The sequence below is a fragment of the Strix aluco genome, chromosome Z (assembly GCF_031877795.1).
Source record: "Strix aluco isolate bStrAlu1 chromosome Z, bStrAlu1.hap1, whole genome shotgun sequence".
Lineage (NCBI taxonomy): Eukaryota > Metazoa > Chordata > Aves > Strigiformes > Strigidae > Strix > Strix aluco.
Genome location: NC_133971.1, coordinates 93,980,469 through 94,006,393, shown reverse-complemented (window position 1 = coordinate 94,006,393; position 25,925 = coordinate 93,980,469). Strand labels below are relative to the sequence as shown.

The 25,925-nt window shown below is 47.1% G+C and overlaps 1 protein-coding gene across 1 annotated transcript in view; it reads left to right on the top strand.

The window, feature by feature from the left end:
- The window catches only part of MYO5B (myosin VB), a 165,110-nt gene that overhangs the window by 46,284 nt on the left and 92,901 nt on the right, over positions 1–25,925 (top strand). Inside the window, exons 5-10 of the mRNA XM_074812741.1 lie at positions 10,544–10,700; positions 13,638–13,781; positions 15,218–15,299; positions 19,422–19,529; positions 21,661–21,770; positions 24,366–24,631. Of these exons, the coding sequence (XP_074668842.1) occupies positions 10,544–10,700; positions 13,638–13,781; positions 15,218–15,299; positions 19,422–19,529; positions 21,661–21,770; positions 24,366–24,631 (867 nt within the window). The remainder of the gene's footprint in view (positions 1–10,543; positions 10,701–13,637; positions 13,782–15,217; positions 15,300–19,421; positions 19,530–21,660; positions 21,771–24,365; positions 24,632–25,925) is intronic.

Sequence of the window (25,925 nt, the reverse complement as noted above, 5' to 3'; positions counted from 1 at the left end):
GATTTAAAACCATACAATGAGAGAGCTGGTAGGAGTTAAAAGAGAGATTAACCCCTGTCAGACATACAAGAGGAATCAGACTGGCACAATAAATAAGGCTGAATGCTGTGTTCTGTTAAAGGCAGGGAAGGGTTTAGGTCTCCTGGTGGATGAGGCTGGGTCGGGGGGTTGCAGCAAGCTGTGGGGACAATCTGTGCTGCTGCTCAGCAGGGCTCTGCAGCAGGTACTAGCTCAAAACTAAAGCTCTGGCCTAAAAACAGGGTCAGAAGAAAAAGCACTCAATAGCCTTGAATTTGGGAAGGAGAGAAATGGAAGGGGATTTCTTTTGTTTAGAGTTAAAGGTGGGACGGGGAGGAGGTTTGGATGAGCTATGCCATAAACATGCCAGTGCTGGTGTTAGACCTCAGAGTTTGCAAAAGCAACTGGAAGCAACTTCTCCAGAGATGATATAAAGAGAAACATGGGAGAGACTCCAGGTATTGTTCCCAAGGACTGAAGGAGAGACACCCCCCTTCCAGTCTTACTTGCCCAGCTATGGGAGGGGGCTGAGATGCTCTGAGGATAAGTGGCCAACTAAATGATCTTTTTTTTTTTTCCTATTCTTTTTTTTTTTCTTTTTCTTTTGGCAATTTAGAAAGAGAATGATGCTATTTGCTAGCAGCTTTAATAATAAATGAGATATCCCTTATAGAAAAATCATAAATACTCATAATGGGACAGCACTGGCATGGGAGAGCTTAAGGTACAGAAAGGTCAGTGCCTGACTAAGAGTAATGACTGTGTGTGTGAAATATCACCGGTTTGGAAGGAGTCGTAATGGGCTACATCAGACACGTAATTACTGCTGCGGTGCAGGAGAACTGTTTGAGCTCTGAGGTGTGAAAGCTGTAACACCAAATATCATGAAACGTTCCAAATGGTGTTTACGAGCGTCATAAAGACATCAGAGCACAAAGACTTATGGTCGCCCTTGCCCACCTCCCAGTCACTGCTTGCCGTCCCAGGTCCTCAGTGAAGTTCTGGAGACCTCAGGGTGGAGAACCCAGAGCGTGCACTCAAAAGTCCACGGTCCCATTTGTTTCTGAAAATCTCTTTCTGGGGTTTTCCTAATGAATATCAACTGTAATTAATTAGGTGGTAGCGTAGGAGTTTTACGAGCATCGGTGGCTGATGACGGTCAAGGTCAAAGGACCTTCTTTCTGGGACTGCTATGGGGTGGAAGAACAACTGACTTGTCCTCCTGGTGCCTGTAGAGCTGAACTGCTGGGAGTAGCATCACGCAAGCTTGGGGAGCAGAAAGCTGGCGTGATTCTTGCCCCCGTGTGATCCTTTTTGGGAGGAGGCAATGTGAAGCCTCCTCCATCTGCAGGGCTGCAGTGCTCCACAGGGGCCAGCTGCTGCTTTTGGGTGGCTTGGGTTGGAGCCAGGAATGCTCTGTGGTGCGATCCCAGCGTAGAAAAGAGCATCAGGGTGCCAGAGAGCTGATAAAAATTGGCCGGGTACGTGTTTTTCTCTTGTTAGAAACAGCACACAAAAGAATTGCTGACCTCATTTTAGTGTGGCCGAGGAGTTCTTCTCCAACGGGGTATGCAAAGCATAAATCCTGGGAGAAGGTCATCCATCCTTCCTGCGTGCCCTCAGGAATTGGTGGAAGGACTGGCGACAGCTCAGCATTTTGCAGAAACTTTGAGTAGGCAGGATTTCCTTTGCTATTGAAGGGGTGTTTCCAACCAGCTGCACAAAGCAGTCTGGGGAGAAAGTGCCTTAATGAGCCAGGACCAGTGGGACTCCCACCGCTCTCGCAGGAGGAGTGACTGGTTTGCTGGAGCATCACATAAAAGCGCTGTGACCTCTGCAAAGACATCTTAATTTGCACCGTGGTATTTGATCTCAGTGTTAGAAACATCAGATTGATACGTGTGTTAAATAGTGTTGTATGGAGAGGAAAGGTAACGCTTTGTGCTGCTGGTGACCACCTCTGAAGATAAGGTTAATTTGCACGTTACCCGTTATTTGAGCATCACGCTGCGTGCTCATCCTTTCCCATTCAGAGCCAAACTGGTACTTTTAGGCTTTTTCCCAACAACCGAGAGATTCAAGCCCAACCTTTCTCTCTGGCTTCTTGCTAAAACCTGGGTGTGTGTGAGCAAACTGGCTCTGAAGCTGCACAGGATGAACCCCAGCAGGTACATCATCCCTGATGCATCTTCTTGAGTAAGACCCTGGGTGGGCTCTGCATGATCCAACATCCTCCCGGGGACACCCGCATCAGCTGACTGATGTTACACCAGGCTTTGGCATTGCTGAAATGGGATATTGCTCTTTTCTTTCTCCAGTCTGTTGCATTAAGGCACAATGTTATCTTTACAGTTGCGATGGTACCAGGATGGGGAAGGGCTACAGAGCAGCTCTGGGGTGGTTCTGGCCAAAATGTATTTTGGAGCTGTGATATGACCCATGTGGGTGTAGGTTGTTGTTGAAAAAATTCATTCTTCTCCCCCATCAGTATAAGCCACTGTATAAAAAGTTATCTATCTCCAAAAAAAAAAAAAAAAAAAAAAGGAAAAAAGAAGTTATATAGGGTAATCCATGATATTTATGAAAGATACAGTGTAAAAAAGACCCCAGATGGCTTCAGCAGCTGCAGCATAAAACAGGCATTTGCAGCAGATGTTTGATAATGCAGATGTATGTCCTTAAACACTCTTGTCTGACCGGACGCTGAATAATATCTTCTTGGGTTTCTCTAAGGGAAAAAGTCTGACTACCCCAAAGTTGTGTTTTAATATTTGTGTTGACCGGCGATGCCAGGCGTGGTATTCTAAGAACCCAAATTAAAGCCAATGAGTAAACCAAGCTGCTGCCGCTCTCGGTAGCAACGCTGCTCCAAATTCCAGGTATGCCACTGCAACAGGAAGGATTCCTGGTTTCAGAGGCTGTTTTGGAGTGGCTTTTCTCATCGTTACAGCACTGCAACGCTCTGATTTTTATCTTCGTGGTGTGCAACTTCTGTTTATTCATTTGAAGGTGGTGTTAGACCGTCTCAGCTTTTCATTGCTGTCATTAGCACTTGGAGGGATGCAATCCAATGGTAATTAAATTATTGCATTTTTAGATACCGCTAACAGCGCAATATTGCTAACGATGCAATGCAATAGCTACACTCGTTTTTAGCCAGCACAACCTTGTCAATACAGAAGTGTATTAGAACCTGTGGTGCATCAGGGATTTATGGGTGTTCTCCTTGTGGTCAGGCTAAAATCAAACTACAGTACTTAAAGCATTTTTAATCTTCAGATTGCTTTATGAACACTAATCCTCCAAGCATCCTGAAAGAAGTAGGTTAAATATGATTTCCACGGTGGGGAGACTCATTGACTTGTTCCACGACACGGGGAATTAGTGTTGGATCCGGGATTAGAGCTGGAGTGACCCCTGATAATTACTCACAGGGTCTGGCTCTGCCTTTGTTTGCTTCAGATGCTTTTCCCCTCTCAGAGGAGCTGTGTTTTTAGTGCAATTGGTTTCGCTCTGACTGCTGAGATCAAGATGAGGTTGTGCAGTGGTTTGCTTAAGCTGCTGGTGCCAGTGATGGTTTTCTGAAGAGGTGACTATGAAAACAAGTTCTATAAGTTCTAGGTCCCTTCTCATGGCTTTAAAGCAGTAATCTGAAGAAAGATGACTGAGAAATTTCTGACTATGAGGTCTGAAGAATATTTGGGGCATATTTGTCCTCAAATACTCCTGCTTTCCGGCAGTGTTGGTGAAGGCTAAGGATCTTGGATGTATACATGTACACTGGCATGTCCCCTATCTCTTCTTGACAGACAGAGGAGTGCTGGGAACCATCACTGTCCCTGGCTTCAACCACTTTCCTATTGTCATGGCTTGACCATCCCCTTCCAGGGACGTTCAGCCCTGACTTAACCAAGTAAATTGATGGGAAATCATATCTTACCAAGACTAATGACATTCCCAGGCTGAGAACTGCGTACGGAACACTGAGCAGTGTCTCACCTCAGGTTGCTCTGATGCAACCAAAACGGGTGCAGTTGGAGAGCTGTGTCTGGCTGGGCGGACTTGAAGTTTGGACATTTCTACACACCTTTCCCAGACTGTTTGGAGGCACCTCTGAGGGTAGCGGTATTCTCTGCATTGCTGCAGGTGAAGGACTACTGCTTAAACAAGCAGGGAAATCTGTTTCCTCGATGTGCAGGCTGGTAATTAGCAGCTAGTCCTAGTCATTGCAGGTATATGTTTGAAGTGCCCTTTCTCTTTGTAGACAGCTGACTTTTTTTTGGCCTTGGGCAGCACCTTTAGATGTTGCCTTAATAAAAAACCCGATATCTACTAGACTTTTGTACTAGAGATAAGAAAGAAATGTTTTACACTGAAAGTGGTGAGGCCCTGGCACAGGTTGCCCAGAGAGGTGGTCGATGCCCCATCCCTGGAAACATTCCAGGCCAGGTTGGACGGGGCTCTGAGCAACCTGATCTAGTGGAAGATGTCCCTGCCTATGGCAGGGGGTTGGACTAGATGGCCTTTAAAGGTCCCTTCAAGCCCAAACTATTCTATTATTCTATGATATTTTTCCTATATTGTGAAAACTCCAGCAACTGCCTTATTCATTTCACTGGGCTGGATGCCTCACCCATTTCTTGCTCTGTGTGTGGCCAAGGGTGAAAGTCTTGATGGGTATTGCTCATAACAAGACAAATGTCTGCAAAAAAAAAAGGATGTGTTACTCACCTGCGTAGCAACTTATGTCTGCAAAAAAAAAAAGGATGTGTTACTCACCTGCATAGCAACTTGTGAACAGGTATTACTGCTGGAAGAGGGCGCACTGAAATAGCAAAGTGAAGGAAAACATTTCGATTGCACAGGCAGACAGCGGTCCGTAGGCTGTATCAGATGCCATTGACACTTGCAGCCCACAACTTTGGAGGTGCTGTTGCCCCTCGCGTTGAACAAATAATCCTGGACTTTGTTCTGGTTGGACTTCTGTGCCCTTATGGTTTTGTTAGTGTTTCTGAAGGATGGAGGCTGTAGCTCAGATCACGGTATTAGTTTTCCAGGCTGTGGGTCGCAGAATCCCAGAATCATCTGGGTTGGAAAAGACCTTGAAGATCCTCCAGTCCAACCATGAACCTCACACTGACCATTCCCAACTCCACCAGATCCCTCAGCGTTGGGTCAACCCGACTCTTCAACCCCTCCAGGGATGCGGACTCCCCCCCTGCCCTGGGCAGCCCATTCCAACGCCCAACAACCCCTTCTGCAAAGAAATCCTTCCTAAGAGCCAGTCTGACCCTGCCCTGGCGCAGCTTGAGGCCATTCCCTCTTGTCCTGGTGCTTGTTCCTTGGCTCAAGAGACTCATCCCCCCTCTCTGCACCCTCCTTTCAGGGAGTTGGAGAGGGCCATGAGATCTCCCCTCAGCCTCCTCTTCTCCACACTAAACCCCCCCAGTTCCCTCAGCCGCTCCCCATCACACCTGTGCTCCAGACCCTGCACCAGCTCCGTTGCCCTTCTCTGGACACGCTCGAGTCATTCAATGGCCTTTTTGGAGTGAGGGGACCAAAACTGAACCCACTCATCGCGGGGCGGCCTCACCAGTGCCGAGTCCAGGGGTAAGATCCCTTCCCTGTCCCTGCTGGCCACGCTAGTGCTGATACAAGCCAGGATGCCATTGGCCTTCTTGGCCACCTGGGCACACTGCTGGCTCCTGTTCAGCCGGCTGTCAATCAACACCCCCAGGTCCCTCTCTGACTGGCAGCTCTCCAGCCACTCCTCCCCAAGCCTGTAGCGCTGCTGGGGGTTGTTGTGGCCCAAGTGCAGCACCCGGCATTTGGCCTTAGTGAAACTCCCCCACTTGGCCTCAGCCCATCGCTCCAGCCTGTCCAGGTCTCTCTGTAGAGCCTCCCTACCCTCGAGCAGATCAACACTCCCACCCAACTTGGTGTCATCTGCAAACTGACTGAGGGTGCACTTGATCCCCTCGTCTAGATCATCAATAAAGATGTTAAACAGGAGTGGCCCCAAAACCAAGCCCTGGGGGACACCACTCGTGACCGGCCGCCAACTGGATTTAACTCCGTTCACCACAACTCTTTGGGCCCGGCCATCCAGACAGTTTTTTACCCTTGGAAAGCTGCTTTAAGTGAAGAAACAAAAGTACTGCTGACCCATGGGAGTGGAGGTTGGGGAGTTGCATCTTTAAGTGCCTCATACCTAGTTTTGAGCTGTAACAGTGGCATGTCGTAAGAACAGCATCTTTGGCCATCGTTGAAGCCTAATCCCCACTGCACATCCTGCGTTGCTGGACAAGCGTGAGCATCTTGTGTGCTGGCGTGTGTGCACCACGTGAGCTCTCTGCCATGGGCAGAAGAGCACTGATGCATATTGTAGCAGCATAACGAGCCATGGTGGCAGCTCCAAGGTGCACAGGAACCACACAAATCCCAGGAGGAAATGTGACAGCATTGCCATGCTGCAGCAGAGCCGGTATTCACACACAACATTTCATTTTATCCAGGCTCTATTTCCATAATAATTTTCTTCTGTGCTGATGCTGCCAGAATTGACTGTATTTCAAGCAGCCGTGTTGCATACTGCACCTGCACAGTGGCCAAACATTTCAGTATTTTTTATTCCACACTGAATACAAACAAATCCTGCCTGGTTTTAACCATTTCTGCTCACTGCGGAGCCTGTTTGTTACTCGGTGCTCCATGGGGTTCATCTGTCTTTCCCTGCTGGCACCAGCAGTTGGTTAACTTGTACACTAAAGAAGGGAAAGTCTCCGTAGCCTTTATTCCAGAAGGCTTTTATTCCTCAGGTTGGAAAAGAAATGTCTGAACATGCACTCTCCACCAAAGAAAGCAACAGAAGAGACATGTTACTGCAAATGCAGGAGCTTGATTGGACTTACTGTCTTGCTTGCAAGCCAGCAGCTTTCTTTTTGTTTTGTTTTATTAATATAATACAACTCTAGAAGTTTTCTTGTGCCATGGAGAACCCACCTGGCCCATTTCTTGTAGGCACGCATCAGTCATTAGGACAAATTCTTGAGAAAACCTGATGTGGAAGTGCAGCTGCAATAGCAGTAAGTGGTGTTGGCCGTGGCTTTTATCCTTAGATTCAGTGTCTTTTGGAGAATGATGCTACTTTTAAAAGGAGACAAGCCAGAGGGAGAAATAAACCTCTCGGGATGCTACATAAAGTGCAGTTTGTGATGGGACCTGAAGCCTGTGGGACTGTGGGTCTGGAGAGCAACTTGGTGGGTTGGTCTCTGCCTCCTCCAGCCAGGCACACCCCAATAACTGACATGGAGAAGTTATTAAGGAGGTCAAAATTGGTAACGAGAGGTCTTAATTATGAATCATAGATAGAAAAAACCCAGATTGCAAAACATTGCATTGTGGCAGTGCTGACCGGATGCCAAGGAATGCATGATTCTTCTTTGCTGAGCTTTATTGGCTTCATTCAACTGAAGAGTCTCTCCCAGAGTGGTGTAGTTTTCATCTTTTGGCTTCAAGAAAAAAGTGGTAGGGAAGTGTTTTCTGAAATGTGTCACTCAGGCAGTATGTGTTATGCTGAGAAGATCAAGAAGCAATAATTTTCAAGTAACTTTTAGGCAAGCATAGCTCTAAGCCAAGCCACCTTTGCATTTGCAGAGCTGCTTTTGCAGGCCCAGCGCTTGCTGGTGGAGATCTTGGTTGCTGCCTCTTTCTTCTGTTTCTCCCTCACCTCCGATGAAGGATAGTCCATTCATCCACGCTTGCAGCCCATGCCAAAGCCTTTCTCTGCTTCTTCCCTTGTAGCTGACATGAGTTTTATATGTTCTGTCCCACCGATGGCCAACGTGGGGCGTTCACTGCTGGAGCTCAGAAAGTGATTGTCCATGAAGATGATCAAAGCAGATGTGAAACTTCCTTCTTACTTTAACCAGAGATAAACCATGATAAATCACTGCCATTGCCTGTCCCAGGAACCGCTGCTATGGGTTTATCCAGCATACTTCTGGTTTTGGTGCTTAGTCTTCCTTCCTCACTTTGGACCTGGCACTGGTTTTTCTCCGTTGGGTTTGTGTCTCTGATGGCTTGTGCTACAAGAAGAGCTTTATCACACACCCGTGGAAGTCTGAAGGTGTGAGACCGGCGCCTTGGCAGCCCTGTGCCTGGATCATGCCAGCTGGCTGCCTATGGGAGAGTCATGGTCATGGTGGCTTCGCCCAGACGTGCGGAGAGCACGCAGCTGTGACTTAGCGAGTCTTGGGTGAGGTGTGCAGGCTGTCCCCACCCAGGATGAGTCACCGGGAACACCAGCTCTGGGTTGTGGCTGCCTGGGTGAGGTTGTGCTGTGTTCACAGCCAGTATTTCTGCGTTAACTACCTGTTAGCTGGAGTGGTTGGAAGTTCCTTGTGCCTTCCTGCTGATGGATGTCCAGGAGAGTGGTGGAGCTGGCCAGGGGATGGATTAAGATATACTTTATGAATTGATCCCTGAAAAATGTAAACACAGCTCAAAATTAGCTCATTGGTCCTCTCCTCCTGGAAGTGTCAGAAAATTGTGGTTTGCACCAAAATGTCACATGTTTGACTTGACTGAGGTTTTCTCCAAACCAGTTATCTTGAGCCTAGAAGGAAGATGTGCATGTCTGACGGTGGAGAAGAGTAATGGTGTGGTGTTGCAGCACGTCTGTGTGTTTGTTGAAAGTGTGAGTGGTATATGGCAATCATTTAGTCTCTGTTCTGATCTCTCGCTCGTATAAACTTGGATTGAGTATCTAAATTGAAATGCATTTTTATGGTGTTTCCTGGTGTCAAGAGAACTGCAATGTGTAAATTCATTGTGCTCGTATATAGGATTTTGTGTGCCTGCATTCGGCTGTGATTCATGAAAGCCAGGCAGAGTCTGAGAAGTTTAATTTGGTCTTATTTAAAAACACTCAACTGCATACTTACAGCTTACCCCAACAGCTCTGGTATTTTTGGAGCTTCTATCAAATCCTGCAGTGAAAAACTCCCTCCTTCCCAAAGTTCGTGGTCAAATTGCACAGTTGCTGTATTTGCCATGTGCCAATTAATTAATTATTGGGATGTATCTAGTGGCTACCATGTGCACCTGTGGTGGGAAGGACTGGGTATTTTAATATAACCATGATGACTTGTGCAAGTTCTTTTGTGTGTGTGATTAATTTTGCAAGTAGAGAAAGGCATTTGGATGAGTCTTGTGCTCTGTGCAAGGCTCAAAAGCGACACGTGGTGATGCACCCTCAACTTCCTCACGCAAAGCCCTGTGCCCCGTAGGTATCTGGTGGTCTGTGCTAGTTCTGATGGCATTAGAGCCACTGCTGAGACCCGGCACCAGCCTGGGCACGGGGCAGCAGTGGCTGCTCCCATCACGGCTGGAGAAGGGTTTGGATCAGCCCCTTGCTGCCAGAGTAACACTTCCCACTCCTCCCACATTTTCATATGTGCAGATAAAAAGGTCCGGTGTTTATTTGCTTGAATTTTGTTATCCTGGTACTGGTACACCTGTATCCTTTTGTAAGCAAATTTGGTGTTCACTTGGAGCGTGTAAGGCTGCCTGATCATTCTGTTAATGAGCGAGCCCTTCTTAAAAACTAGTTTGTTTTGCAAAGCTTCAGGAGCTCAACAAACTTCACTTAGTGATGTCTACCAGGAATTGCTTTTAAACTCTTTATCCTCTTTTTCTTACCCCTTGGTCCCAGAAGTAACTCCACGCTTTGAAGCAGTGACTTGTGATTTGGCAGGATTTGGGGATGAATGGATGGTGTGAGTCTAATGTCAGAGACATGCTTTGTATTATTGTTCTCAAAGTTTTAACCAGATCTTGGCATATGTATGAAAATACTGATGTTCATATAACTGCATAGGGAATCATGACTTTTGCTATTTCCTAATTTCAGGGTGCTTGATTTCACAAGTTCAGTATTTTTAATATATTTTGAGCATAGAGGAACTTTTCTGGGTATCTGTGTTTTAATAGCTCAGCAATAGGCTACTCGACCAAGTTTCACAACTAATTGCCCGTGTTTTGTTCGGCAAAAACTCAAATGCTCGAGTGAAGGCGTTGGAGGGAAAAACTGAATATGTAATATTAGAAGATGATATTTAGCCAATACCTGTTAATAGTTCTCCAGACAAATGTCGAGCAGCAGAGGTTTGTTGTTGTGGTGTGTAAGGAATGGGCTTCCCAGCGCTGGGCTACCTGCTCCAGGGCTGAAGAAAGCAGCAGTGCTTCACACAGGGGTTCATCTCCCGTTGTCCCTGCAAGCTCACAGAGATGTTCTGGAGATGTTCAGAGGGTCCTTTACATTTCAGCTGAGATGTATCACAATTGTGCATTATTCACCCTTACTTTGGTAGAGTGCAGAATAAATTGAGCATCCATAATGTAGGTGGTAATAAGGCGAGGGAGATGGAGACATGTGAAGATGGAAGATTATTACATGTTGTGAATGAACTGTTAACAAGAAAATGGATTAACTTGCAAAAGCTTTTCTTCTCTGCCGCAACAGGGATGAGAAGAACCAGTCCATCATCGTGAGTGGGGAGTCAGGTGCTGGAAAGACAATCTCTGCCAAATACGCCATGCGCTTCCTTGCAACTGTTGGTGGTTCTCTCAGCGAGACCAACATTGAAGCCAAAGTCCTTGCATCGAGCCCAATTATGGAGGTAAAAGCTGCATAATTTCCTTCGTCCTCCTTGCAGTGATTATGTGTCTCTCCAGAAGTCACAAAAACAGTGAGAGTCGTAGGGGCTTGTGAGCCAGACATGATTTGCAGCCTCACAGCAGCCCTGGGCTGGACTGAAAACGCAGAAATACGCTGACGGCCTCCATTTAGCCCACTCCAATTGCTCCTCTATTTGATGGTCTTGAAGCTGAGCCCATGTGTCCTCAGCACAGCTCTGGGAGCTGGGCTCTGACCAGGGCTCTGGAGTGGAGAGCCCGAGATGCGCTGCTGGCACCATTGGTATTTTATCTTCATCTTCCTCTTCCTCTTGCCACTGCGTGGTTCCTCCTAATCTTCTTTAATTGTATAGACATGAAATAGAAGAGAAAAGGATTACTTAATCTATTGGAGTTATTTCAATGCAGTTTTATTTTTGTTAATTTTCTGTTGCTGTCAATCATACAGGGGAATAACAAGTCCCATTATAGGGAAATCCCTGCTGTAACGGAAAAAATTTCCTTTTACAAACACAAGAGAAACAGAAAGCGGCTTTGTTTCATTGCACTATGACCAGATAGTGAAAATAAATGTCTGAGCACCTCAATCCCATTTTCCAAACAGATTTTGGAGTCAGAGTGCCTTCATTTACAAAATATCCAAGTCAGCATGAAGACAAATTTGGGCTTTTCTGAAGTCAATTAAGCACTTCAGACTTGTGTGACTTTCTTTTAAAGGCAGGAGCTAGCAATGCTGCTGTAGTGGAGCACAGGGTTGTCCTGTGCTTAACCTGTCCTTCATTTAATCTTAGGCTTGGTTTAACCTTCAGGGAGGCTTCCCATGACAGGTGCCTCCTGGCCAAATTGTCTAATAGACACGGAGGTGGTGGCTGATCCAGGATGAAAACCAAGCCCACCCCAACCCGAGAGGCAGTACACACGGTGTAGCCTCATGCTGCCTGATGTGGGGTGCAAACTGGAACAGCAAAACAAGTGGTGGTGCAGATGAGCAGTAAGAAAAGCCATGAGGGTGTACAGCTGGCAGAGGACACTCAGGTGATCTGCCACAGCATGGGCTTCACGCTGTTTTACTCCTTTCCTCACCCATCTCCTGTGCCTCTGTGAAATGTAGCTGCAATACCTGGGAACACTTAAAAGCATCCAAGGAGAAATTCATAGCGCACACTATTCTTCTCTATGACCCCATAATTCTATCGCTCTAATTCTCTTGCCTGTGTTCAGTTCTGGATGTAATTTCTAAGCACTGGGGCGGGGGAACCTGTCTGTCTTTATTGGAAATTGATGAGAACATTGCCCACGCAAAAACCGTAAAAGAGAAATGCCTGGTTTGCAAAAAACCCAAAGTTAAAGCGCGATGATGGAGTAGAGGAACGTGTGTGTCATGAAATAGTCCGTAGCACTGAGGTGCCCTGTGTTTGATTTGTGGGGTGTATGTCCCTGCTGGGAGATGGGGCAGGTATCTCTCTGCTTTGTAGACGAGGAATCAAAGCACATGAGATAAGGTGATGATGGTGTTCTGGATGCTCAATTCAGCATGCAAAATGTCTAGTTGTAGTGTTTGTTGTAGCAGCTTGAACTCCTTGTTCTGGGGGTTGGGCACTGGGTTCTGGGCAGAAATGTAGTGTGTGTGTTCTGCTTCTGCCCTGCTGCTTTTATATATGGTCTGGGATGCGTGCTGGAGAAGGGAAGTGGGGGCTGTGGGCCCTAAGTCGTGGGGATGGGTGAGCTGCAGTAAAGGGGTAAATAAATGGAGTTTGGGGGAAGGAGGTGCATTAACTATCAGAGGAGTTGGATCAGTGGTGGGTGGATATAGGTCAGGGAGCAGGCAGGGCTTGCTCTGGGTGTGACGCTGGGGCCAGAGGGCCAAGGAGCCCTCAACCCTTGATGGAGAGAGGGAGAAGCCGAGGTGGCAGTCAGCAAGCAGCAACTCTGCATGTGCAACAGCCTCTCTGGGGTAAGCAGCACCGTACTGCAGAGTAGTTCCCTGTGGAGTCCGCTACGTGCAACTGGAGGCGTCAGGTCCTACGATCGAAAGGTTTGGATGATGTCAGTGTGATGCTGTAGGTCATACTGTGATTCTTGCCAAGCGTGTGTGCTTGGCGTGTTCCCCGAGAGCTGCGCTGTAGGTAGAGGTGGTCTGCAAGGAGAGCCTGGGAATGGCAGCCAGCCTTTGAGAGGTGCCTGAGGGCTCTTTCCTGTACACATCCCTTCCCTCCCGTCACTTCTCCTGTGCTTGCTTGAGGCTCATCATCTCAGCACAGGGGAATGGTGGTAGAAAATAAGGCTGGTGTAGCCATGAAGGGGAATATTGTCTTTCTCTGGCTCTCTTGCATCACCATGAGTTGCTCCTTTGGCTGCTTGATAGATAGCCATGTTTGTAGTGCTGCACCCCTGATGTTGCATGTGGGCTGGATTCTCTCCTATCCCTTCTGCCACTGCATGTGACAGCATGAGGTGCTGGAGAGGCATGGAGGGGCTCTGGCCATGTCACCAAATCCATGGACCAAAGCCTGAACATCTGGAGATGGATTGCAGCTGGCTTCCTCCCTCTTGCAGGGCTTCATCGCCCATGTTCCTTCCAGGAAAGCTGCCAGCGTTGGCTGTTTGTGAACAAAGGTGACAAAGCAGTCACCTATAAGGCAAAACAGGAGTGCCGTAGCTGTTGGGATGTAGGTGATCTAACTACTGTACACATACTCATTGCTGTTTATATGCATTTTTCTTCCATAAAAATTCTGGAGACACCACATTTTTGGTGAAGAGTCCTCCCCAAGGTCACACTGTTGCTCTGCCTTCTGCATCTGGGAAGGTGTTTTCCTCAAAACCTCCCATGGCTGTTATGTAACACTGATTACAAATTTAAATGTTTAAAAATTTTAAAAATTAAATTAAAAATTAATGTTTAATCTTGTTTTATGCAGGCAATTGGAAATGCTAAAACAACAAGGAATGACAACAGCAGTCGCTTTGGGAAATACATTCAGATCGGCTTTGATAAAAGATACCACATCATTGGTGCCAACCTGAGGACGTATCTTTTGGAAAAATCACGGGTTGTATTCCAGGTGAGGAGTTGTGCTTTTTTCCTTCTTTTCTTTCTTTTGGGAGCTGTACTTCAGTAATTTAATAGTCTGGGTCTTTTCTGTGAATTAAAAAAATAGCTTTAAAAGTAGCTTTCCTGGTGGACACAGCTTCCAGATGTGTCTTTCAGGCTCAGTCTTTTGCAGTTGTTCTTGATGATCCCAAGCTGATGACCTCATTCTGGAGGAATATGTATCTGGGAGACTCTTTAGTTGGCCACTGGTTGTTCCCTCCATCTGTCTGAGGCTGGAGACCCGAGGAGGGACCACTGCTCCTGCGCTGGCTGCTGGGCACGGGTGAAGAGAGCCCTTCTTTGGGCAGCTGCTGAAATTTTTACTCAACCTTATAAAAAGCCAGGAAGAATAAATCTCAGGCAACAGTCGTCGATTTTGAAGATGGAAGAGAGGCAAGAGAAGGGCTGAGGAGGCTGATGTATCTGCCGCAGCACATCCCGTCGGTTTCTTGTGCAGGGCTCAGGACAAGCTTTCTTGGTTTGTGTGTGACATCTAGCTCAGAAGCACCTGCAAAACTTTTGTCCTTACATACACACACACAAAAAAAAAAAACCCAACTATAAAAATCCTAAAACCAAACAACATTGGGAAGTGTAGGCCACCTCTTTTTAACTTACCGGCTGTTTGCAATGCAGTGCCTGCTGGCTAACTTAGCCCATTTATCCCAGAGAGGGATAAGGTGTGGAAGGTAATATAAAGTTAATTATTTTCACAGGGAAACATTCAGGTTGGAAAAGACCTTTGGGATCATCGAGTCCAACCCTCAGCCCTACTCTACAAAGTTCTCCCCTACACCACATCCCCCAACAGCTCATCCAAACGACCCTTAAACACACCCAGGGATGGGGACTCCACCCCCTCCCTGGGCAGCCTATTCCACTCTCTGACCACTCTTTCTGGGAAACATTTTTTCCTCATGTCCAGTCTGAACCTCCCCTGTTGCAGTTTAAAGCCGTTCCCTCTTGTTCTGTCACTAATCCCCTGTGAGAAGAGACCAGCACCAACCTCTCTACAATGTCCTTTCAGGGAGCTGTAGAGAGTGATGAGGTCTCCCCTCAGCCTTCTCCTCCTCACACTAAACAGTCCCAGCTCCTTCAATGGCTCCTCACAGGATTTATTCTCCAGGTCCTTCCCCAGCCTCGTTGCCCTCCTCTGCACTCGCTCCAGCACCTCAATATCTCTCTCTTTTCTTTGCAAGATGGGCAGTGTACATTGGTCAGGTCAAGGCTTGGCACTCCTTTCTCCAGTTGGCAAAAGTCCCCATCTTGGTGACACTGAGGAGGTCTTGATGGTGGGAAGCAGAGGATGGGGTCAGGGTGGCTCTGGGCTCAGCGAGCACCAGGCTGAGGGTGGGAGCACTGCTGTAACCTCTTTGTGCCTCTGGTAACTTGATGTTATCCCCACAGGCAGAGGATGAGCGCAACTACCGCATCTTCTATCAGCTTTGTGCCTCGGCGAATCTTCCAGAGTTCAAAGACCTTGCACTAAGTAAGTACTTCTGTGCACTGACAGCTCCTGCCTGGGTGTGATGGCACCAGGAAAGCGTGATAGGGTTAGAAATGCAGGTCACTGATGAGGTCATCTGTGCCTGTTTAGTGGGAGGAGGTACAGGGAGATGAGCTTGAAGGACAGCTTCTCCCCAGCGGTGCACAGGTTTGCTCATGCCCATCTCCAGGGATGTGGCACCTTGGATGAGACACCAGCCCTCGTCGCCTTCGCTGTGCAAGTCCTGCTGGTGGGTCGGAGCTGTTGCTGGTGGTTAGCCATGGTGGAAGAAGCCTGTGTATGTTGTAGAAACTGCATGCAGAACCACAGTGAACCACGTGCCATGGCAGCTGCCAGCTGATGCAGGGAGATCGTGTGTTAATATTGTACGAAACTTGCATAAAGAACTGTCTTTTCAATGAAGTGTGAGTATGGGTTGATCTGGCCAGAGTCTTGGCAGGAGCAGTTGTGTCCTTGGAATCCATTATAGTTCTTCAGTGGTTAACTCCTCGGATATATCCCAAGTTGTTGGGTGTTTTTTTTTCCCAGGTTTTGCAGCAAAATCTCTGTGAGACACCTGAATAAGAAGCTTTTCACTTGCAGCAGGGGGTGCAGAGGTGTGGTGTAATTAACTTTTGATCTCAAATATTTGCTGTTGCTTAAAAAGGCAAGTGAGGCTTAAAACTTGTTTTTAAGTATTTAAAATGGTGAGCAAGGCAGTTTGTGATCCCAGTGCAGAGCATCTTGCTGCTGCAGAGTCTCACAGAGGTTTCCATCGTGGCTACAGAGAAGTGGTAGATTGAGAGAGGGGCTTTTGGTTTCTGGGTAATTCTGGGCTTGTCTTAACGCCTTTTTGGGTCGCTGTAGGCGTGTTGGCTGCACTTACCAACTGCTGGTGCTGAAATGGAAGCGCTCCTGTTCTTGTCCTGTTGCCACCAGTAAGTCTTGGTGAATTACCCAACTGTAGTCCATACTCTGCCCAGTGACACCAAACCACACAACCACATCCATGAGTTTGCTTAAGGCGTAAGATACACTCTTGAGGCTGTCTAGGCGTAACCTTAATGTCTGTCCCAGGACACCTGGGTGGGAGGTGAAGGTTTTGTGTGATTCACAGTGCACCAGCCGTAGGTCAGGGCTTGGGATGGACCTGGGGCTCCTTTTAGTCTATAAGGCTCCCAGAACGATGTTTTTCTGACAGTGGCTTCTCAGGTGCTGTCAACGAGCCCGTGTTTGGTCCTGTTGCATGCTCACACAACCCCATAGCACATCCCTTTGAGGAGTTTCTGCCATGGGGTTATGTGCTTCATTTTTGCAAAGATACCCTGAGTCATGATGTTGTCTGCTGGCATCTTAAAATTCAGACACAAATTATTTCAGCCCAGGCTGGGAGATAAGTTGATGCAGGAGAGCTCCAGCTGTGCAACCACCTTTCTCTTCTTGGGAACACGTGGATCAGAGGAAATACAAGTCTTGTTCAGCATGGCTGTCTAAAAGCATCGTCTGTATTTGTGGTGACTGGCAATAGTGAAGGCTGAGAGCTCTCTGCACTCCTCGTGCATCATCCAGGACACCTTTATGCTGTTGTAACCGTGGCTCTCGACTTTGGCGTCTCAAGGGAGAATGGCAACAGCTGGTGGCATAGGAGGTGGTGGGTACCAGGGCTGTTAGCCCACGAGGAAGCCTTCCTGGTCATTTTTAATCTAAATTTGATTACAGGTCAGTGGGTATCAGTCTCCAGCTGCACTTTTCCATGGTGCTTGTGCATTCAATGTATCACCACGTGAGCAGGTATCTGTGCAGCCTGCTGCTTGTGCAGTCAGGTAAAATACCACAACAGAAAAAGAAGTGATTCTCTCCAAAATTCCTGCACTGTCACCTTGCAATAGCTTAAAAATACCTCCCAAAAAGTTCTCCTAGCTGACAGATGCGGTGCTGCTCTGCCGCTCGGCAGGGAGGGCTCCTGGGGGATGGGGATGTGGGCACCGTGAGCTGATTTCTTTGGGGTGAACCAACCTCTGTCCTGACTTGCTGAATGACTAGTGCTGGGCAGTTTCCTATGAGTGTAGATGTGCACAATTCACTTATTTTTATTTCTTTCGAGGGGTTTTTTTCATTACCAACTTTGCATTAGATTTACTACCCTGTATCTCAAGATGAGTAGTCAAAACTCAAATTTATTTCTTCATGTGAGCAGTACCTTAGCTGTCATCCTTGTCTTCCCAAGGCTTATACAAAACAAGGGGTATCTTGATGTGAAACTCCACCTTTTATTAGAGAGCAGCATGTATATTTTTCCATATCAAAAGTAGGAGCTGTTGTTTCTCCTCTGAGTCTTGCACGTGCAAAGAATTTGTACTGTCTTTTATATTGCAAAATGCTGGAAAACAAAGAGTCTCTCAACTTATGTGAGCCCAGCAAAGCAAAGCAGTAAGTGTTGGCTCTTCAGGTAGAGCAATCCTAAAAGTTTGATTTTTAAACTAGAAAGTAAATATGTGACTTGAAATGTGGGATGCAACACCCTTTTATAAGTGCGGTGTCTAACTGAATGATGCCCGGGCAGTGGTGCAAAGCAAGGATGTGCTTTATTTGTTTGCAATGAATCAAAAGCTTTCTGTGGTTGTAAAAATCATTGCATGCATGTTGAAAAATTATTGGAGTGGGTTGTAAGAGATGACTTGAGGCCGAAGCAGATCCCAGTGCGGATAGTCAAAATTGGAGACTGATGGGGATTGGGGGCGTTTCTCCTTTGAGGTGCGTTCCTGGCATGAGGGGGTAGGGGTATGGTGCTGTGCCCATAGTTGGGGGTTTTCCCAGTAAAGTGGGGCAGTCTGGCTGGAAACGGTGTAGCTGAGCGGTGCCGTAATCCTCTTTCTGCACGGTGCAGTGCCTGCCAAACTTCCCAGTCCCATCAACTACCGCCAGCCCTGGATCCATCTTGCAGGGCAACATGCAGCAACATCAAGATGTGCTCCACCACGGGGTGGGTGAGCTCCTGTTGTGCTGGGAGGACCAGGATGGACATCATCTCTCTGACCCCAATCAGCATTTTCTGCCCCTTTCCCTGATGCTCTGGCAATGAGCAGAGTTACTGAAACCTCCGGGTCCCAGGGCTTTGTATGCCAAAAAGAATTAAATGTTTTTCTTGCAGCGTGAAAGTACAGCTAATGTAGAAACCTGCGGGAGGGCTGGGAAGGCTTGGGGACCTTCTGTGGCAACGTGAGTCAAAAAAAGTGCAGATTGCAGTGATTTTAATGGTTACCAGCAGGCTGATGCGGAACACGCAGTAGGCTGTTTTTCCTCATTATTTCCATGATAGCTGGGAAATATATTTGTGAGTGTTAACGATCTTTCTGAGCTTTTCTTGGCAAGTCACCCCTACCCGGTTTGAAACAAGCTGAAGCTGAGAACTGATTCTGGGTGGGATGGGGAGGCTGTCCATCTCCTGGGCTCCCCCAGCCCTCCCTGGGGCCAAGCCTGCTCTGGCTCTGCCAGGACTCAGCCTAGTATATCTTAATGGTTTTGGCCTCAAATATGCCCTTGTTTTAAGGAGGAATGATTGCACGTGAAACTTTTTAAAGTGGATATAAATCTGGTGATCTCTTCTTGTTGTGTCTGCGTTTGAAATGCCTCTCAGTCTCCATAGGATTTTAGCTTTGCGTTGTCCTGAAATAACTTTGCTAAAGCACAGATGCTTAAATGGTGTAATGCTGGCACTGCGAGCGATTCTCCATTCACTTTGCTCCCCAGGTTTAAGGTGGGAAAGGTGTTAAAGTATCTGAATCGGTCATGGGTATGTAAAACAGGTAAAAAAGAAATTGAAAGTCGTAACCTCGGTATTTGAAATAGTCTGCGTCTGTGCAATGGAGCAGTTATTTGAATCCCAAATATACCACAGCTCTGCCTTGGTTGAACTTTCTTTGCATGGGGAAGGGGTTTCATCACTGCAAGAAGCAGTTACAGTCACTTATCAGGGTTATACTTCACCCATTTTGAAGTAAACCATCGTTTAAAGGAGATGGGTGCCCTTCGGGGATGGGCAGGATGGGGGACTGGGAGCATCCCAGTGCACGCTCCGGAAAGCCACTGCTTGCTGATGCATTTCTTCTGTTTCTTCTCTCCTAGCGTGTGCTGAAGACTTTTTCTACACTTCTCAGGGGGGTGACACATCTATCAGTGGTGTGGACGATGCTGATGACTTTGAGAAAACCAGGCATGCCTTCACCTTGCTTGGTAAGGGGTTGCTCTGCTTGGAGCTTTCCCAGCAGAAGTCTCTTGCAAATGTTTTCAGTATTTTATCTGAATTATATGGCTCTCCTGTAACACTAAGAGGTGTAAATCCATGTTGCTATCAACCTAGTTGGCTTTACCTTGTTCTTTAGTATGAGCTGCAGCAGTGTTTCTTCACAGCTCTCTGCGAAGGAGCAGTGAAGTGGAGGAGGATGCTGAATTTAAGAGAAACCTAAAAAAAATAATCTGAAGCTGTTCTGCAGCTTTGACTTGCTACTTTTTTACCCTATTTACAAGCAGGAAAAGAGCTATTATTCTGTGGTTCAATCTGTATTTGGGTTGAGGGTGATGTCACTTCATGGACCATCACAGTATTGTACGGAGTAGCTGATTCCTGGGAATAATGAGCTGTGCAGAGTCCATGTTTGCATGACCACTGCAAAATCTACTGCCGCAACAACCACCTGTGCGTGCTGCAGTTGAGCAGTGACATAGCTGGCCTGCAGCGATTATTTAAAGGGAAAAACAAGTTTTGCAGGGGAAAAAGCTTTCCCAGTTCATTAATATTTATCTGAAACCAAGTTTTTAAATCGTGGTAAGTCTCGGTGCCTCTGTTGGGAGAGGAGCTCGTGATGTTCAGAGCCAGCTGTGAAATCCCCCCAAGCAGCTGGATCGCTGTGCCGGCAGCGAGCGTGGGGACTCATTTCAAGTGTTATAACTGCAAGTGTTTCCCCCAGATTTGTCCTCTTTGTGTTTTAGATGGGCTCGATCTCTGTTTCTTTGGGGTGTCAGCGGGGTCTTGTCTTTACCCTCCTCTTCTCTGGCTTCTGTGACTTCTAACTGTTAACTACTCAAAAAAATAGGACTCCAGCGGTTGCTCCAAACTTGCCCATGGGACTGTAATCCCTGGGGAACTCCATCCCCATCCCCTTGCCATGTGTAGTCTCTCTTTGGTCTCCTTCTCTGCCTCCCCAAGCAGACCCCCTGTCTCCTTGCTGGTCCCTATGAAGCACAGTGTGAGCATCTTCCTCTGATGCCAATTTGATGATGTTTTCCTGCTCTTCACGTGCTTCCTCTGGCTCTGCCTTTCTTAATTTTCCTTCAGCGTTTCCCAGCTCTGTCTGCTTCTGTTCAGGGCCTGGTGAACAGTCTTGCCTTTTTATGTGTAACAAGGAGAGGTCAGATTTATCTGCAAAACCCCACCCTAGCTAGGCTTAACTCCAATTAAGAGTGCCAAGAAACAGCAGAGAATTGCTCCTTTTAGTAACCTTGAAACATTTCTCACAGTGCTGATAACAGAAAAGTCATGAGAGAGAGAAAGGGAAGTTCTTGATAATTCAAAACCCAGCAGGTGAGGTCTCAGACCTTGGGTGTATAATTAGGACACCAGCACTGAACACAAAACGGGCACAGAAACCCAGTTGGGATGTAAAAATGCAAGATATGGCAAGAAAACAGTGTGCAGGCTGCTGCTGAGCAAAGCTCCTGCTGGGAATGTTGGAAAAAGCCTGCCAGAAAAATATATAAAGCAATAACATCTTACACCCCCAATGAAGACCCACAACGTGTGGCTCCTGTTGAGATGCTGGGGATGGTCAGACAGAGCGTCACATCACCTCCCTGGTGACTTGCTGTAACACCAGTCTGGAGGAGTTGTGCCCTGTGTGCACGGCTTTAATTTTCTCTTCCGTTTGTGGGACGTTGGCAATAAGTTGTAATTTCTGTTTTTCAGTTGTCAGCGAGATCTTGCCGTTGGGCTACGATTGCAGAAAAGCAACTCCTTGTTTTATAAAAGCCACAGAGCCCCTATAGCTCTGATCCTGTTTGATCATTATGGGGTAGCATCCTTGTTTTTGTGCGTGTTCACAAAAGTATTAAGCCCATCTGTGATAAAATTGCTTTGATGCAATCATTAGGGGTAAAGAAATCCCACGAGGAGCTCCTCTCTCAGTCTCCGCTGTCATTTTTGAGCGATGACTTTACTGAGAGTTTATGGTGAGTTTATTGGGAGAGGTCTGATAACTCTGAAAACCAACAGCCTGGGAAGGAAATCAAACACCGCAAGTGTTTTCAAACAAATTGAAAATTGACGTTGATTTCTGTTGTGACAATCAGTTATCAATTGTTCCCACAGGAGTGAAGGAGTCTCATCAGATGACCATTTTTAGGATAATTGCTGCCATTCTGCACCTAGGGAACTTGGAATTCCAAGCGGAACAAGGCGGCGAGGCCTGTAGCATATTGGTAGGTCGCCAGCAAGAGTGGGGTGCGTGGGGGGCTTTGTATGCTCATAAATTGGGCCACATTGGATGTGTTGAGCTTCACAGCAGCATCCATTGGTAGAAAGCCCTTTTCCTCCTGGTTTTCTTTGCTTTTTTTTAAAAAACATCATGAGTTTCGGTCCCAGAGAGTGGTGGTCAATGGAGTTAAATCCAGCTGGCGGCCGGTCACAAGTGGTGTTCCTCCGGGCTCAGTGTTGGGACCATTTCTGTTTAACATCTTTATTGATGATCTTGATAAGGACATAGAGTGTATCATCAGTAAATTTGCAGATGACACCAAGTTAAGCGGGAGTGACGATGTGCATGAGGATAGGGAGGCTCTACAGAGAGACTTGGATAGATTGGATCAGTGGCCAACGTCAATGGGATGAGCTTCAACAAGGCCAAGTGCCAGGTCCTGCACTTGGGCCACAACAACCCCCTGCATGGCTACAGGCTCGGGGAGGGGTGGCTGGAGCTGTCTGGAAGAGAAGGATCTGGGGGTTCTAACTGACAAGCAGCTGAACACGAGCCAGCAGTGTGCCCAGGGGGCCAAGAAAGCCAACGGCATCCTGGCTTGGATTAGAAATAGTGTGACCAGCAGAAGCAGGGAGGTGATAGTCCCCCTGTGCTCTGCACTGGTGAGGCCACACCTGGAGTGTTGTGTCCAGTTTTGGGCACCTCAATACGAGAGAGATCTCGAGGGGCTGGAGCGAGTGCAGAGGAGGGCAACGAGGCTGGGGAAGGGCCTGGAGAATAAATCCTGTGAGGAGCCATTGAAGGAGCTGGGACTGTTTAGTGTGAGGAGGAGAAGGCTGAGGGGAGACCTCATCACTCTCTACAGCTCCCTGAAAGGACGTTGTAGAGAGGTTGGTGCTGGTCTCTTCCCACAGGGGATTAGTGACAGAACAAGAGGGAACGGCTTTAAACTGCAACAGGGGAGGTTCAGACTGGACAGTAGGAAAAAATGTTTCCCAGCAAGAGTGGTCAGAGAGTGGAATAGGCTGCCCAGGGAGGGGGTGGAGTCCCCATCCCTGGATGTGTTTAAGGGTCGTTTGGATGAGCTGTTGGGGGATGTGGTGTAGGGGAGAACTTTGTAGAGTAAGGCTGAGGGTTGGACTCGATGATCCCAAGGGTCTTTTCCAATGTGAATGATTCTGTGATTTCCTGGTTGCTTTGTTTTTCCTGGTAGATAGTGCATTATTTCTCCTCTCTAGCCAGCCCATCAGCAAGGTGATTCAAAGATTGCTTACTACCTTATGTCCCAACCCATCTTTAACTCTTCCTGCTTTCTTAAAAGACTTGGTGCACAGAGTATTGGGGGGACGGTGACTCCCACCAGCAGAAGGTGTGATGCTGTACAACTACTTCGCTACAGGCAAAGCCATGAGGCTCCTGCTTGTAACGTGGCCATCTAGTATTTAAAGGAGTACCGCACAGTTAATTAGCAAGAATAAATAAGACTAGAGATGCCTTAGTGGTGTTTCTTCTGTTTCCGTGTTTGTTCGAGCAGGGGAAGAAAAGTGATTATATGGAAAATACTTTCCTGTCAATTATCATTGCATCCCAGACTGTGTTGTTTGTTTGTAATTAAAGTGTTAAAATGGGTTCTGCATGCACTTTTAGTGGTACCCTTGAGATAATGTGTTAGACACTGGGGATAATTTGCTTGAGATTTGGCAACATGGGTATGTGAAAATGGTCTGCTCCAACAGTGTTGAGTTCTGTAATGGAGTTCATATTGTTTAATTACCTTCAAAAGTAATTGCATGGTATGAAATGAACCCTGTTAGGACTTTGAATCCATGGTCAGAAAGGTATCATAGGAATAAAGCATCCCAGAGGTCTTTCAAGATGCATTTTTCCATCCCCAAACCCATCCAGCTCCTGTACATGCACGTATCTAACTGGAAACAATTTACTTCCTTTAGTTACGTATTATTACACTGAGGAAAGGGAAATTGATTCCTCATTGTCCAAAAGGCAGTGCCTGCTATTTTAGCATAATAGCGACTCAGAACTGCCTCACCCTTGTTTGAGGCTGGGAAAAATATAATGCACTAGAGAAATTGAAGTTCACATTTCATTTTATTGATTATGCAAAAGACAAGCCGTTCTGGTAATGCACATTTTGCAGCTTTATTATTCAAAATGGTCTTAGTTTGTAAAAGGCATGGTGTAATGGCATACCTTAAGCTTTAATTTAGGCTTAATCAAGGTTCTGCTGAAGGAGCATGTAGTTGCAGCTCAAGGAGGAGTAAAGTGGAGAGTGCTCTCTCCTGTTGGCAGTCACTGTGGAAATCTGCTCTTCGTGAAAATCGAGACCTTAAACAAAGCCATAGCGTGCACCACAGTTCTGAACTCTGTGTGAGCCATTTTGTCCGTGTCCATGAAGACTAGCGCAACTAGATGAGTGCTCATTGCTCTTCTGTTTCCTATCAACCACACAGAAACACAGTATTTCCCTAGATCATTATGAAATGCTGCTAATTTCTTGCACTGGTCTGGGAGCTCAGTATTAAAACTCTAGTTTTGGAGTGTCACCAACCTGCTGACTTTGCTTCTCGTTACCCCCCAGAGCGAGGACGAGCACTTGAACAACTTCTGTAGCCTGCTGGGCGTGGAGCACAGCCAGATGCAGCACTGGCTTTGCCATCGCAAGCTCGTCACCACGGCCGAGACCTACGTGAAGACCATGTCCCCGCAGCTAGTGGTGAATGCCAGGAACGCCCTGGCCAAGCACATCTACGCCCAGCTCTTCAAATGGATTGTGCAGCACATCAACAAGGCCCTGCACACCACCGTCAAGCAGCACTCCTTCATCGGCGTGCTCGATATCTACGGGTAGGCACTCTTTCTGCTTTTAAAGCTGTTTAATTAGTCCTTTCTGATTTGTCTCAGCCTTCTGGCGGTGCACACTTGACCTTGGCTTGTGGCAGGTGGTGGGAATAGTAGAAAGGGATGCAAAAAAACGCAGTTGTGTGTGATTTGCAGGTTTGATTCTCCTTTAGATTGTGCAACCCTGACCCTGAAACGGTGCATGCAGATCTGTTTGAGTGGTGGCTTTTGGGATTTACCTCCCATGCTGTTCCATTCGGGATTTCTGCCCCCCGTACGGTTTAAAGCATCAAATTTAAACCTGAGCTAGGGGTAAAGGTACTGATGAGGAGACCAAAGACTGTGCTTGGCTCTGCCTGGGGTTGCTGTGAGGTTTGAGGAAACTGCTTTGGTTCTTCAGCTGTGAGACTGCTGCTGCAGTGACAGCTTTTGGAGGACTTTGGGAACCTGCGGCAGTGGTAAGGTTCAAAAAAGCTCTGCCATAATGAAGGGCAAGGCTTGCAGCCTGCAACCTCAGGGGAAATCTGCTGCTCTAAATTTGGACTGGGTACTAGTTACTGTCCAGTGTGTCATCCTGGCACTTGAGCACTGGTAGAAGAGGGATGTGAGAGTTGTCTGTGAAGAGTTCATTTTAGCTGAAGTGCTGCAAAGAAGCAGAAGATGGAGGAGGAAGGAGGGGATTCTGTCAGTTGTGGGGTGGAAGAGGAAAGAGGTCTTCTGGGTTTGGGTTTTCTCCTCCCCTCTTTCAACACCTTCCCTTTTCTGTCTCTCTGGGGAGCAAGGACAAGGGAGAGGTCACAGATTGCCCAGAGAGGTGGTTGATGCCCCATCCCTGGCAACATTCAAAGTCAGGTTGGATGGAGCTCTGAGCAACCTGATCTAGTGGAAGATGTCCCTGCTCATGGCAGGGGGTTGGACTAGATGGCCTTTAAAGGTCCCTTCCAACCAAAACCATGCTATGATTCTGTGGTTCTAACTGGACAGCAGTGACCTCCTGTGCTCCCTTAGTGTATTAAAATGCTTGGTTTCTCCTGTTTCAGAGGAGAAGGTGGGATGGATGAGTTGTAGCTGCTCCAGGAAGCAGTCCCTGTGCTTGCTTAATCCCAGCTTGTGTAATGGCAGACTCCTCGTAAGGTCTGTCAGATCTAGGTGAACCTGAACTTCAGAATGAAATCCTGCCAAAGAGGTTCTGGGTCAGCTGCAGAAAGCTTTTTGGCTTAAATACCTACACAATTACTGGAATTGGATCTTACATATAAAACCTCCCATGGGGTTTCTACAGCTGCTGGTATTTGGGATG